The sequence below is a fragment of the Pieris napi genome, chromosome 13, assembly GCF_905475465.1.
Source record: "Pieris napi chromosome 13, ilPieNapi1.2, whole genome shotgun sequence".
Taxonomy (NCBI): Eukaryota; Metazoa; Arthropoda; class Insecta; order Lepidoptera; family Pieridae; genus Pieris; species Pieris napi.
Window position 1 is genome coordinate 11,406,485 of NC_062246.1, and position 15,660 is coordinate 11,422,144.

Below are 15,660 nucleotides of genomic sequence, written 5' to 3' on the forward strand. Positions count from 1 at the left end.
GTCCACTTTCCTGCTAACTTCCCGGCCCACTTCCCTGCCAACTTAACTGCTGACTTCCTTGCCAACTTGCCTAAGTAATGTGGCAAAAAATTTTCTTTAAAAAACTATTTGCATATGAATATCAAAATAAACTATAGTTTATCGAATAATGAATTTGACTTTTAGGTATCGGATTGTATGCAAACACTATTCCGAGGAAATTCTCTTGGCAGCAAGATTATGGCGTTTTGCTTTAAGATATACGGACATAATTACCTACATAATTTGTTGGAGCCTATCATTAGTTCATTGTTGAAACAGCCTGAGTTGAGTTTTGAAGTGGACCCAGCTAGGTAAGACTTAGATTATAGTAACACTGTTCGTTAGTTAGGGAGCGTTCAAGTATTACGTAACGCAATTTTTGGAGATTATTGACCCCCCCTCCCCCATGTAACTCGCCGTAACGTTTTCAGTACCCATGTATAATAAAACGTTTCGTGACCACCTAGTGACTCTTCAGTTACTATTATGTGGTTTAAGTCGAAAATAATATTAACAATAACGTGTAATTCAATCCCCGCCCCGCATCGTAACGTTTTACAAAATGATATAATGATACATATAATATGTCAACCTCAGTAGTTTTTTAGATATAGGTATCTATATACAGTGCATAGTCTTTATAACGTTATTCGTACTAACGAAAAACTCTCTATAACATAAACAGAGTTAATTTGTTTGGTTTAAGACAAAATCCATACAATAACTCTCTCTTTATAGCGCAAGATACACTCTCTATTACGAAGCAATCAACACAACATACTTAAGTGTAATTGTTTTTATGATCAGATTACAAAACGAAGCTATTGAGGTGCCGAAATTTCTCAGAAAGACACCCGAGGTCATAAACAGTCTTCTTGACTTTGTTATTGCTAATTGAATCTCAGTTACTAAACGCACCATTGTCACCTATCTATTAAATATATATAAATTATTGTAATTGGTTAAATTTGGTGCTTTTAATCTTCCCTATCTATAACGACAATTCTCTATAACGAATAAAAATTCTCGGACCCTTGAAATTCGTTATAAAGAGTTGATAGTGTATATATATCCGTACTAGCAGACCGGCCAAGCGTTGCTGTGACTAAGGTTTTTGTTATATTAAATATTAGTAAACTATTCAAGGGAAACGGTAGGAGAAACCAGTCATGTGGACCACCATGCTTGTTTAGTGGTTAGGCCATTAAATTGTAGCTTATGTGAAACGTTGGTACTTTCAATACAGCGCCATCTGTTAGAATTGTGACTTTCAAATAATAAACAAATATTTTGCAATAAAATAATTTGATTGAAAATTGGTTCGGTAGTTTAGGAGTCCATAGCGGACAAACAACGTGACACGTAATTTATATATATTAAGATTAAGTGTTTGGGTAAATTACAGATTAGACCCAAGCGAAGATATAGACGTTAATCGAGCCAATTTAATAGAATTGACAAAAGAGGTTTTTGAACAAATCGTGAACTGTGCGGATATGTTCCCGCCACAACTTAGGAGCATGTGTCATTGTTTGTACCAGGTAGGATTGTTTTATTTTTATTACTTTAAGTTTTCTTCCTACAATAAAGTTCACAAAAAAGAGGGTAATATTATGTTGACTTAATTTTCTACAATACTAGTGAATAGCTTTAAGGTAATGTTCGTTAACAGTCTTAGTGTTCTATAAAGTTTTGACACTATGTTCGTGTGTCCGAGATACCGCACTTGCACTTATATTCACTGCACTAGGTTTTATAACTCAAAAGGTTTCTTTAAAAGGCGCTCCAGATGTATCCTTGCTGACCACGACGATCAGACATGAGCTGCCGACCGAAGATAGTAGAATTTTAAGTCAACTATTGCTAAGCCATAATTATTGTATAGACTAGATTGTAAAGTCGCACTCTTTTTTGTTATCTTTATTCTAGGAAAAAAAATATTATTAATATTATTATTTTTCCTTTATGGCTCTGGCACGGTTTGTGCATTAGCCAACGTCAAGTATAAGATTTTTATAATTCGTGCTTGCCTTAGAAATTCGATCGTGTCCTCCATGTACGGTTTAAGCAGTCGCCCGGTACCGCACAACCCTCCCAAAGGCCGAGAACAAATTTAAATTAAATTAAAACTTGCCCTCGAACCGCGAATCGAACCCGGTACCCCTCACCTAGCTGCCACTTAATAAGACCGCTAGGCTATGAGGCCCTTCTGTTATTATTATTGTTAAAGCTTTATTAATCCATACAACAATTGGTTCGGTTACATTCCTTAATATTAGTATTAGTTGTATTATAGGTCGGTTATCGAAAGCTGGCGGGTTCACAGTACTCACACTAATGCAATTTCACTATACAATATGTTTAAAAATATGACTTTTTTGCCAAGCTATATATTTTTCAATACTCCTCTTAGAAACCCCAGTCGCATCTGATGTCAAATTAAACATTTTTTCATTAAACTGTTTTTATTCAGATGCTATAAGCATAATTAAAAACATTGTGCACCATTTCACGAGATTGCCCTGGTAATGTTTGAAAAAAGATCAACATGTATAAAATAATAATAATATCAAACAGTAAAGATCAATATAAACAGTAGCAATAGAAAAACAATAACTGTCTCTTTTATACTCATAAGCTTAACCGAGCGCGAGAGAGACGGACTGTCTTTTCGTGATGTATTTGTGATTGTATTTCAGTTTGACATCACGTCTCGCGCTTATTCACAGACACTACACAAGCCCAAAGTGTAAATGTGTTGAAGCCACCAGCTTTAGATAACATACCTATAGTATAAGTTTAAAAAAAATTAAGTTAGCTTTATTAAAAAAAAAATGATATAGAACCATTAATGTTTAAACAGGTTCTGAATAAGCGATTCTCACAATTCCCCCACACGAGTGTCGGTGCCGTCGGTACTGTTCTGTTCCTGAGATTTATCAACCCCGCTATTGGTAAGACAATATTTTTTTTTTTCTATATTATCACGCTATTCTAATGTCGAGGCTACCAACTTCTTGACACCACGGGCCTAGTGAGAAGACTGTAACTAAACCATTTGAACTAGTGAATTAGTGTTAGTGCACTTAAATGCTAATCAGTGGTAAGTGAAATAGTACACAAGAACAGAGTGTCTTATTGGAGACTGAAAGTAGTGTTGGACACTTTCTTATGTTAAATATTTTAAGTAAATTAGGTTACACTTAAATTACTTATTAGAATTAAGAAGACTTAGAAGTTAGGGTTGATCGTAATTTTCCATGATGTCTTACTAAAGACACATGTTTTTGCGTGTTGTTCCCACGAAAATGTAACCTATTTCACCATGCCTCCTGCATTGAGGACAAATCTTTGTTTTTAATTTATTTTATTATTATTTATTTCTTAAGATGGCATGTGGAACAACCTTACAAACGTTGTGTAAAACAAAAAACTTGGCGATTAAAAAGAGTGGCGGAAAGTTTATTGCCAGTTTTTCTCTTCCGTTCTACGCCCTTGATGTGAGAACTGGCAGTAGGTGTAAATTTAGAAGCACTAGCAAACTCGGTGAACTCCGTTTCGCCACCAGATGGCTTCGTTTTATGTAACATTTCGTTTGGTGATCCCGCTTTTCTGTTGAAATGTTGCCTGAATTTTCTAAAAACCTCACGGAGCCCGAGACCTTTCCAACGAATGCAAAACCGTGGAAATCGGTTCGTGCGTTCTGGAGTTATAGCGTCAGGAAGGAAAACCTAACTTATTTTTATATTTAGAAGCATTTAATGTATATTTCTTTTTTGACGTAGAGTGTACATTGTGTTACCAATATGAATAAATGATTTTTGACTTTTGTCTTTGACTTAAAAAAATATATTATCACGCCTTTTTCCCGAAAGGGTGGGCAGAGACCACGGATCTCCACTTGCTATAGTCTTGACATACCTCTCTCACTTCCACTTTCATGACATTTACCATGCATGGTCGTCGTTTATGGGTACTTTTTATTGTCCCTTTTCTAGTACCTTCTGATTTGGTCCAGGTTCTACAAGGCCTACCCAACCAGATTTCACAATCCACGATTGCTTTGTATATCCTACTTGCTGACCGCTTCTCATTCATCCATTCATGACCAAACTACGTAAGCATTCCCTTTCGTATCCTTGTCATTACGTCCTCTTTCAACCCACATTGCTCGTTTTTTTCGCTCTTCTTTTAAATATTTCTCCGCTTGACAGTATCAAGAATTATTTGTCATATTTTTGACGATGAGTACAATACGTTTATAATTTGACCTAATTTTAGTATCACCTCAAGAAATGGGCATAGTCTTTCGCCCCATACCTATGCAAATCAAGCGTGGCCTGATGCTAATGTCTAAAATACTGCAGAATATTGCGAATCACGTGGAATTCTCAAAGGAACAACATATGTTGCCATTTAACGATTTCCTAAGAGCACACTTCGAGACGGGACGCAAGTGAGTATACATATGCTATCATTATTAGATTTGGTTTTATCTTTGTTTAAAAATCTTTCATCTAGCATGTGAAACGTACACGTAACGTAAGCCGGTATTAATTTCAATTTTTTTATTAATAGAGTTTTAATTCAAAGTTTTTTAGTATCTATCTTTTTATTCACAAAAATATATACACTATCCTTACTAAAAATATATACTAATCCAATACGATAATATCTAAAAAAATTATAAATAATAAAATATACGTATATTTGTCACCGGAATATACTTAACAAAATCCGAAACTTCATAAACTTTCGTAGGATTCTAAACGAAAAGGATCGTAGGATTTACCTTTTGAATTCTATCGAATTAATAATATTCTATCAATTATATTTTGGTAATAAAAAATATTGTCATTACCCAATGCACTGAACTTCAAAAAAACTATTTACTGATAAGTATAGTTTTTTTTATTACATGGATTTATATTTACTTTATAAATGCAAACTTGGAAAAATCGATTTTTTTTGAAAACGACTATTTGTAAATCGATTCGAATCGATTTAAAAAGCGATACTTTTCGGGAAGAATCGCCATCCCTAATATGTGCAGACTGGCTCCCATGATATTGCAAAGAGCCCTCGCGGTCGCACATATCCCCTAGGTACAAAAATCGAGTTCTTGGATAACACTTGGGTTGCTATTAAGATCCTGTTGAAGTTGAAAGCAGTTATCCATAAACTTAATTATTAGAAAAATAAAATTGTTATCTGCAAATATAAGATGTTTTTAATACTTGAAGCAATATATTAATCATATAGATAAGCATTAAACAACAAAGAACCCAGTATAGACCCTTGAGGTACACCGGATGTCACATTTATAAATGTTCTCTTATGTACACCCGTGACTACTGCCTGCCTTCTATTAGTTACATATGAATTTATCCATCTATATGCGCCTCACGGATTCCTAGCGCTAAGAGTAGGAGAATGACATGATCGACCCGATCGAAAGCTTTCTCGAAGTCCGTATAGATAATTCATAGACAAACAGAGATATATGTTTGGCAAAGTTTTCCCTTAATAAGCAAGAAGATAAGATATTTATGTTATGCAATAAATAAATTGAATTTTACAGGTTTTTCATACAAATAGCCTCCGACTGTGAGAGCGTAGAGCAAGCTGCTCATAGTTTATCGTTTATAAGTGACGCGAATGTGTTGGCATTACATAGGTTATTGTGGAACCACCAAGAGAGGATTGGAGATTATTTGTCCAGTAGCAGAGATCATAAGGCGGTTGGACGGCGGCCGTTTGATAAGGTATGTTATATTTCCAGTTCCACCGAACCTTAGACCTTGACCTAACAGAATAACCACTGATACTGAACCAATTTATAAAAAAGCATAGTTAAGTGTCAAAGCTTTTTTTTAAATATGTGATACCTAATCCGCTGTTTTGCTAGTGTTTTTTTGCTTAACAATAAGCAAAAAATTACTAGTAAAATCTAAAACTGGAAATGTGTTTTTATTTTACTTTTATTTTTTTTCCTTGTAACATTTATGTTTATGTAATATACTGTACATATAGCATTATGTATAGTGTGGTAAAATTAAATAAATAAACAAAAACTCTTTTAAAAACTTAGTAAATTAATGTAGCAATATTGTTATGTATAATAAAATGAATTATAATTGAATACTCTTAATACTGCTTACAGATGGCGACACTTCTAGCTTATTTGGGTCCGCCGGAACATAAACCTGTTGAATCGTAAGTATTTGCTAGCAAATCTGAGATTTTATATGCTTCAAGAACAAAATAAATAATCTTATAGCTAAAAGTGATAAAGTATTTTATGGCGAATAAATCTTTTACTTTTTAGTTTATTGTTCTTTATTCCAGCACATCAAGTCTTCTTTTCTCTTCCTACGCCCGCTGGTCTTCCATAGATATGTCTTCTACCAACTTCGAAGAGTTCATTGTGAAACATAACATGCACCAAAAAGAAGAGTTCAAAAGTATCAAAAGTTTAAATATCTTCTACCAAGCCGGCACCAGCAAATTGGGCAATCCAGTCTTCTATTTTATTTCTAGAAGATACAAGTAATTAATTCTATATTTTAATTAGTTATACCCCGTGGTTCTCGCGATAATTCGTTGGTAGCGTATTATCCTGTTCTTAATAAATGGTTTATTTAACATCAAATAAACAAAGATTTAGACTTCATTGAGCTTAATTAAAATTATGAGTTTTCTGTTATCCAAAATTATTTTACTGCGTGGATCGTCCTGGGTGCTAATATCGCCTCGTTTAACTTTGCAAACCACTTTTTACCGGTTTTCCTGGTGCAGAATCCGAACAATGTTTATCTAGCCAAGCCCTGGCTTTAATAGTGTTTTTAATTTCGTCAAAAAGCAATGCTGTAGAACACGAATTCCTTTTATCCATTTTATTATACAAACAAAAGTTTCTTCGCTCAAAATCTCACATACTCAAATTTATACGCGTGTCTTTTGAAGGTTAGGGCTAACTACAAATCATATTACAATGTCAACTCTATATAACGACACTCAAGGGACTGTGCCTATTTTGACGTTAAGGCCGATTTACATTATCTTAGTATTTAGGAGAGTGCTTTAGGATAGTACTTTAGTTGAAACATGTAAACGCTACTTGCTTTAGTAAACGCTACGCTAAAGAACTTGCCTTTCAAGTTGTACTAAATCACTCTCCTAAACACTAAGATAATGTAAATGGGCCTTTACAAGGAGTTGCCATTAAATAATAAGAAATATCTGAGAAAGTTTATTTCAGACTAGTTAGAAATTACATAAAAACAATTCGTATTTCAACGCTATTGCGTTGTCTGTTATTTTTGTACTGTATCAGTAGTTAGGTTGTATTTTTTTACTTATTTAATTCATATCTTGGGATATTGAGTCATACGTCATATATCATACGCAGTATTTATTTTATGTTACACATAAGTAGATACATAAATGAATAAACAATACAGATCACACAACAATTTTGGTAAATACAACAGACAGATGACTAAAGAAAAAAGTCACTAAATAATTAAAAAGGTATATAAAATACGGAAATTACGATCGAGATCTTTACGTGATAACGTCTTATTGGTGATATAAGTTTTTGGGAAGGAAGGAATTAATGAAGATAACAAATCTCCATTCGTTTGTATGCCGCTAGAGTGAGAGAGACGGAAGATCGGTCCACTCACTCGAACGCTATGCCAGCCTCCGCTCGTGAGGATTCCGCGTGACAAGTTTCACGGAATGACTGGCAGCGCTCGAGATGAGACGGGAGATCGGTCCGTCTCTCTCTCGTTATACCTGCGATCGCGCTCGTGAGGTTTTGGTGTGACACAAGTTTCTGAATATGTCACCCGACTAAAACGATTTTAAAGACGTTATCACGTCAAAAATCCATTCAAAAATCCATTCCAAATCCTTCCATTTGTATCTCATCTTCGCTACTATTTTCCAATCTTTCTCCACTATCTCATTTATTTCAAAGATATATGAATATTAAAAACTATTACATACGAAGAACAAGATATATACAATGAAAATATTATTTCGCCAGGATCGGAGAAGTAAACGCGGATCTTCTGATCTACCACGTGATTTTGACCCTGAAGCGGTTCTGCCAACAACCCTTCGAGCTGATCATCGACTTCACTCACACCAACTCCGATAACAGGTTCAGGTTTGTATGTTAACGGAGATTAGTGTCTAACCAATAGGTTGTTTGATCTGGAGACTGCTTGTGCAGACGTTTTTGTCTGATTTGGGGAAGGGGGGGATATAATAAGCCCACTGGGATTGAGTGTCCAGGGGGGGTATTACTTAACCTCAGGTGTGCCTTTGGATTGACCCCTGTTATATAAAAAAGATAACAAATGAAAATTAAACATAAAAATTAAACACTACATATATAAAATCGGGGTTTTCAAAGTCGGTTTCAAAGAAAATGCACTTGATCAAATAAAGTTTAAAAAGAATATTTATAAAAACGAAGACTTGTAACTAACTAGCTTGGTATTTGTTTATTAAAGTGAGGGTAGACCGATTCGTTACGTAACGCGTTACGGCGCCAGTCTGTCTAGCTTCCCTTTCTCACGCATACGGCAGCTCTCTCACTCTAACCCGCAGAGCTAGCCTAATTCGGACAGACGCTTTCTCCTCTCTCTACTCAGTGTCTAGTGTGCGTTTACTGTTGACAGTGAGCATATAACCTCATTATCGCCGTTTTTGAAAGTGATTATAAAACATCTGATGAATGAAGCAAAAACTTATTCTCGAAACATTACAAAATGAAATAGTTCAACTTAGATTAGTTTAAGTTATCACTTCTGTCGGTTATTAAAAAGTAAATTCTAGTTGTAGTGTGTAGTGTAGAGGCATTCAAGTTTTTTTAGGAAGATTCGTTTTCGCACTTCTTTGGTTCGTATTTCAAGAAACTACCTTATTTTGTATGTATGAAGTAACTTATTATCTTCTAATCCATACAATATTTCAGAACGGATTTCCTCCAAAAGTGGTTTACAGTGCTCCCAGAAGTAGCCTACACGAATATACAGGCATGCTATATATACAACTGCAACAGCTGGGTTCGGGAGTATACCAAGTTCCATGAAACTATTTTGGCGCCGCTTAGGGTAAGACATTTTTTTTTAAATATACTCAACTTTCGTACTGTGTCCAACTCAGTGGCTCTTACTTGAAATGATCTAAAAATGTATCGTTTGAATATTTAAATACATTTAAATCACATTTGAAATTAAGATATATCGAGAGTTTATATTATTTTATTACTAGCTTCCCGTCCTGGTTTCGCACGGGGGGACATTTATTTTTTAAACATATAAATATTAATATGTTCTTTAATATTGTGGAACATTTTGGTTGTTCTATCATCAATAGTTTTCGCAGCGCATGCGATGAAAGATATTTTCTAGGCATTTTTTTACACCTTGGGTAACTTTATTGTAGTTTTAGTAGGGATCCTTATTTTTTCTTTCAATTAAAATAACCTATATTAATCAGCGATAATGTACCATTCAAATGGTGCCCGAATTTTTAAAATCGGTCCAGTACTTTTTGAGCCATTTCGTTACAAATATACTTACATACAAATGTTTCCTCTTTATAATATTATTATTAGTATAGATTTTGCGGGTAGGAACTATTTATAAATAACACTTACTCGGCCGGTATTTATTTTAATAATTAATAAAAATGTAAAAACAGCTGGAGGGCTACGTAAAGGATAGGTTTCTTCATGGGTATCAAATGTCTAACAACCCACAACCCATTACTATAACTTAGAATTCATTTATTTCAGGGTAACCGAAAACTTTTATTCATAGACAACCACGCTCGTCTATGCGACTATATTGACTCGGAACAGCAAAAACTTCCCGGAGCGACTTTGGCCCTTGAGGAGGACCTCAAAGTGTTTAATAATGCCCTCAAGCTATCGCATAAGGATACTAAAGTCGCTATTAAGGTATGGAAATCTTTCCGCATTTCAGAAAAAAATCTAATAAATCTTTTCAAGACTTGTATAACTTGTGTAACTTTTAATTTTATATATTTATTTAACTCTCTATGGAATGCAACTCATCATTATATTACTTATTTATTTCGTAATGCTTCAGCTAACATAAATTATATATAATAACAAACAGTTACACTGGAAATATAGCCAGTGATGGAATACATAATACACTTAACTATAAAAAGGTTCAAAAATTTACAAAAGGAAACAAACAAATAAAAATAATTCAATACATTTTACTAAGTGGTACCTAATTTGGCTGTGTTATGTCATGGTGTAAAAGTGAGGGTATGTAAGTGATGGTGTATGTGGGGTGTGCTCATGATGCAGGTGATTTTGCGCTATGGATATTCTTAATACTCCTTTTAACCATATTCCGCAATAGCTTAAACAAGTCAAGGCTGAAATATTGGTCGTTAGTATTGTCTTTGATTGACATAACTTTTATTCATTTAATAAAACACTATTTTGACCGGATTGAAGTTATGTATCTATTATTATAAATTTACAACTATTTAACATAATTTTAAATTTATCCGACGTTTCGCGTGCTTTACAGCGTGCGTGGTCACGGTGACTGAAGACAAAAGATGTTGAATGTCAAAAAGTATCACAGCTGCAGAGAAAGTTGAATTATCTGTATTTATTTCCCCGGAGTTGGTATCGACTAAAAGATGGAGGGTTTTGGCAAAAATGGCTCACGGTGTCCTCTATTTTCGCGGATTGTTCAATCATTGTGACGATGTGAAACAAAGCACGAAAGCCTAGTAGGCAGGGACAAGGAAGATATTTGTAACCCATATTCATAAAAACAATCGCCGTCTTAACTGAAATAATCATCTATCTCATCTCTAGAGTAAACTCGATTTGATAGTATACATATTATTAATTCCACATAATATTTATTATCTTAAAATTGTCATATTTACATTTTTAATTTTTTTATACAAACTTTATCGGCACTCGCGCATAACCACAAAAACTGGTCTTGCTTGTTCGCGCGTATGTGTCCGTGTACGCAACCTGGGAGTAGTGCGTGCGCCAGTGCCCTTTATGACGTATTGTTGGATGCCCATATGCATAACTTATATATTATTTCGTAATCTTTTAAACATTAAATTAATTAATTTGAAAATGGTGGTTTTTATATCAAAATATATTCTAGGTGGGTCCCACAGCGTTGCAAATAACATCAGTGGAGAAGACCAAGGTGTTAGGATTTCCAGTGTTATTGAATGATGTGTACTATGCGTCAGAAATTGATGAGGTATGTTTACATTTATTTATTTATATAGATTAACGAATATCATGGAAGCTGTAGCCAAGCGGAAATTTTGTAATTTAATTGTGTCAGCACATATTACACGGTGGATTCTAATTTTATATATTATGTCTTTGCAGTCAAATTCCTAACGGTTGGTTTAGCTGTAATGTGTTTTTTAGTTGAATTAGTTTTAAATATTTTGTTTTTTTGGCTGTGGTTATAAATATTTAAAACGATTTATTTAATATATTTATACAAACAAGTATTTTTTTAAATATATATTTTAAGTATTTTTATTTTACGTTCGCGTTGTCTGGAAGTAGCTGCCTTTGAGGGCCGCTCTTCTCTTTTCTTTCTCTTTTATAAAAAGGAGGTAATAAAAAAACAATTTCTTATGTACTTTAGTACATAGACCATCTCTCTGTTATTCAACTCATGACTATGGCTTATTAGTATCTTTTTAATTTTTAAATATTTTTTTAATATTATAAACAATTTCAGGTATGCTTGGTGGATGATAACCAATTCTCATTATCAATAGTAAACGAAGCCACTCCACTCAGCTTCATACACAACGATTGTGATAATATCGTACAGTCCATCATTCATATACGAAATAGATGGGAGCTTAGTCAACCGGTGAGTCGATGTTAAATGTGTAAAAAATTGTAGTTTCTTCCTATACTCTGATTTTTAATTCCGTAGAATTTTGGCATTTCATAAGTGTTTCTACTAAAAAAGTTAGCCACCGAAAAAGGGATAAATTTGACCCATTTGAAGGAAATAAAATGCGACGTACCTATTTTTCACGTTATCAGCTATCTACAAAAAGGTAAATCTAAATATTTACTTAGTCAAGTGACCTAATACAGAAATATTTCAATATCACGAACAATATATCGAATTAACTTTAATTACTTAATTTTATTCTTTAGCTGGCATCACTGTCTACTAATTCTAGGTTTAGTAAACCTTTTAAAAAAAATAAAATGTTATCTTTACTTGTGCGGTTTTTACTGTTTGTGATGAAAAGGAACGTAATTATCACTCGCCGTTAAACCACTTTTAATGTGGAGCACCACACTTAATAAAATGGATACATTCACTATCAAATAAAATGTATGAATAGACTCAGATGTTCAGACTCGTATTGAAATTGAAAAATGTGCCTGGCCAAAAGGTTTGTCATCTCTGACATGTCAAAAAATGATAGCTGTCAGAATTCTAAGGAATAAAAATCAGAGTATAATTGTGTTTTCGTTGTGTTTAAGAGACTGTGTTCTAAGTAAAAAAATTCAATTACACTGATGTATTTATTATGAATTTTAAAAATATTTTTGGACAGTGCGCAGCAAAAACTGCCTTTAAAAAAATCGCTCAGTTGTGGAACGACGGACGTCGAGGTGATACGGATGGAATTTCGTTTTCTGCCTTGACGTCCGATGATTAAATTTAAATGTCTGAAATATCAATAAAACTATGTGATAGATCTATTTCTGATTACGTTTCCAGCAAGATTCGGTGACGGTACATCAGAAAATACGGCCCAAAGATGTGCCTGGGACTTTATTAAATATGGCCTTATTGAACTTAGGGTCGTGTGATCCGAACCTACGCACCGCTGCGTACAATCAGCTGTGTGCGTTGACCGCAACATTTCATCTTAAAATCGAGGGACAGCTGTTGGAGACATCAGGTACATTTCTTTTATAGACAATTAAACTTTATTATCAAGCTTAACTTAAGACTAATTTAAGTTAATGTAATTACTTAAAGATGTCATGTGAAACATGGTGTAATGGTTGCCTTAGAAACATTTTGTAAACAAAAAACTTTGCGATTAAAAAGAGTGGCGGAGAGTTTATTGCCAGTTCTTCTCGTCCGTTCTACGCCCTTCATTTGAGAACTGGCAGTAAATGTAAAATTAGAAGCATTTAATTTATATTCTTTATTGACGTTCATAAGTGTACATTGTGTGTACTAATTTACTAATAAATTTTTTATTCACTTACCACTTTTTAACAGAATCAATTATATTTATTATAAGATGTTAGGGTTTTGTGATTGTGACGGAGATATATTATGGTCTTTTGAAGTTCATTGTCTGTCAAAAAAAATTGGCGGCAGGTATATCCATAGAAAAACAATGAATACGTCACGCAACTTTTAGAGATTATAGACCCCCCCCCCCCTCCCATTTAACGCGACGTAACGTTTTTCTGTACCCAATAGTAAAACGTTTCGTGACCCCACCCAGTGACTCTTTATACCTAAAAGTTACCATTATGTGGTGTAAAGTACTGCAAAGTCGAAAATAATATTAACAACAAGGCGTAATTTAATCCCCGACCCGCATCGTAACGTTTTACAAAAGGAAAAAATTCGTTACGTAATAGTTGAACGCTCCCTTATGTCTAAAATTCTCAATATTTCAATCAGTTAAAAAGGTCTACGTTTTATCAATCATCATGTATTAATGCTTATTTTTTCAGGATTATGTATACCATCAAATAACACTATATTTATTAAGTCTGTGAGTGAGAAATTAGCTCACAACGAGCCTCATTTGACGCTGGAGTTCCTAGAAGAGTGTATTCAGGTAGAATAATAATTTATTATCAATCAAAATAATATTGTTCTTTTAATACTTGAAAAATGATTGAGAAAAATAAACAAAAAGACCTCTAAAATAATTATATTACAGAAAGCAACATGTGTGATAATATATAATAAATCAATTATTATAAATTTAAAGTGTTTTTTTTAGGGATTCCGTGGCTCAACAATAGAACTGAAGCATTTATGTCTGGAGTATATGACCCCGTGGCTTGCTAATTTAGTCAAGTAAGTGTTACCTTCTATCTATATCCATACTCCTCCGAAACGGCTCGACCGATTCTTATGAAACACCTAAGTGATAAGGGGTGTCAAATCCAAAAAAAAATTTAAATAATTTTTTTTGTTTTTATTTTTTTATGATACAGCATACAAAAATACATACAACCCTTAATGTTCTACCCTCTACGATCAACCCCTATTTTTTATTTATTTAAGAACTTATAACTTGAACTCTAAGGTTTATATAGAGAAAAATCTCAGAAAAACCTTTAAGTTTTCATTCCGGAAAACCGAACAGTCTCTTGTAGCATAGCGAAATGTTCCATGTTGGTATCTACTAAAAAGGTAGGCTAAGTAAGATCACATAAAGGAGAAAGGAATGTCGCGGGGGCAGCTAGTTTTTATATATTTTTAAGTTAAATAAAATTGTAAATATACTATGCATTATTGTTTCGATATTCCAGATTCTGCAAACCCACTGAAGAGTCGAGACGTCAGAAGCAAGTGGCCCAAATTTTGGAAAAATTGATAGAACTAACCATAGAAGAAACTGAAATGTATCCATCTGTTCAGGCGAAAATATGGGGCTCAATTGGACATGTGCCAGAACTTATAGATATGGTCCTGGATAGCTTTATACAGAGGAGTGTGGACTCAGGTAATTCGTTGTTGTCTATAATCTTAACTTAGAATCTTTATATCGTGAAATAAAATTACAGACTTATATATCATACCACAATGATATAATTTTACGTGAAGCATAAAGTAGATTGTTGTGTTTTTATTGATAATTTAATAAAATGTTATGTAAATTACAGTTTATAAAGAAATAAAAAAACAGTAGCGCTACAACCTCTTTAGATCTGAGCCTCAGATTTCTGAATCTGTTTCATGATCATTTTTCAATCTAAGGCCAAGGCTACACGGGCGGTTCTCCCGCCGCGGAAAACCGCTTCTGAACAGCACTGGACACAATTTAATATGAAGTTGTATGCTGCATACTACACTGCGCGGTTTCCCGTCGCGGCTCACAGGCGGGAGAAATACGACCGCCGCATGCAGCGTCAAACCGCCGCTGATAACCGACGCTTAAAACTACACGGACGGTTTCCCGCTATCTCGCCGTCATTCTGCGCGGGACCTTGGCTCTCGCTCGTCGTTCGTGCGCTTGCGTGGCTAGTGTCGCGTCAAAATGTTCGATACGGAGCGTTTTATTGTAGAAATACAAGATCGACCTGCTTTGCATGATGTGCAGTCGAAGGATTACGCCAATCCATTTAATTAATTATTTAATAATTCTATTAATATGAGAGCTGCAAGCGCAGTTATCATTGGCGGATCCATGTTGAAATGAACAAAAGGCAGCGATAAACCGAGTCCCGTGTAGTTTGATGGTCTGCGGCAGCTTTGTCGAGCGGTTTCCCGCGGCGGGAGAACCGCCCGTGTAGCCTTGCCCTAATAGACACGTAGGTGATCAGCCTCCAGTGCGCACATAGAATGAAAGTCC

At 34.4% G+C, this 15,660-nt stretch overlaps 1 protein-coding gene across 8 annotated transcripts in view; it reads left to right on the forward strand.

Moving 5' to 3' along the window:
• Positions 1-15,660, forward strand: part of LOC125055164 (neurofibromin) — a 59,169-nt gene that overhangs the window by 22,226 nt on the left and 21,283 nt on the right. For 7 of the 8 annotated variants that reach the window (XM_047657438.1, XM_047657444.1, XM_047657443.1 and 4 more), the window contains 16 exons: positions 166-332; positions 1,427-1,562; positions 2,885-2,975; positions 4,303-4,477; positions 5,603-5,786; positions 6,185-6,237; positions 6,370-6,570; positions 8,075-8,197; positions 9,011-9,149; positions 9,836-10,000; positions 11,217-11,318; positions 11,817-11,954; positions 12,828-13,011; positions 13,808-13,914; positions 14,083-14,159; positions 14,618-14,811. In XM_047657438.1, coding sequence (XP_047513394.1) covers positions 166-332; positions 1,427-1,562; positions 2,885-2,975; positions 4,303-4,477; positions 5,603-5,786; positions 6,185-6,237; positions 6,370-6,570; positions 8,075-8,197; positions 9,011-9,149; positions 9,836-10,000; positions 11,217-11,318; positions 11,817-11,954; positions 12,828-13,011; positions 13,808-13,914; positions 14,083-14,159; positions 14,618-14,811 — 2,236 coding nt within the window. The remainder of the gene's footprint in view (positions 1-165; positions 333-1,426; positions 1,563-2,884; positions 2,976-4,302; positions 4,478-5,602; positions 5,787-6,184; positions 6,238-6,369; positions 6,571-8,074; positions 8,198-9,010; positions 9,150-9,835; positions 10,001-11,216; positions 11,319-11,816; positions 11,955-12,827; positions 13,012-13,807; positions 13,915-14,082; positions 14,160-14,617; positions 14,812-15,660) is intronic. The other variant, XM_047657439.1, reaches the window with a different exon arrangement.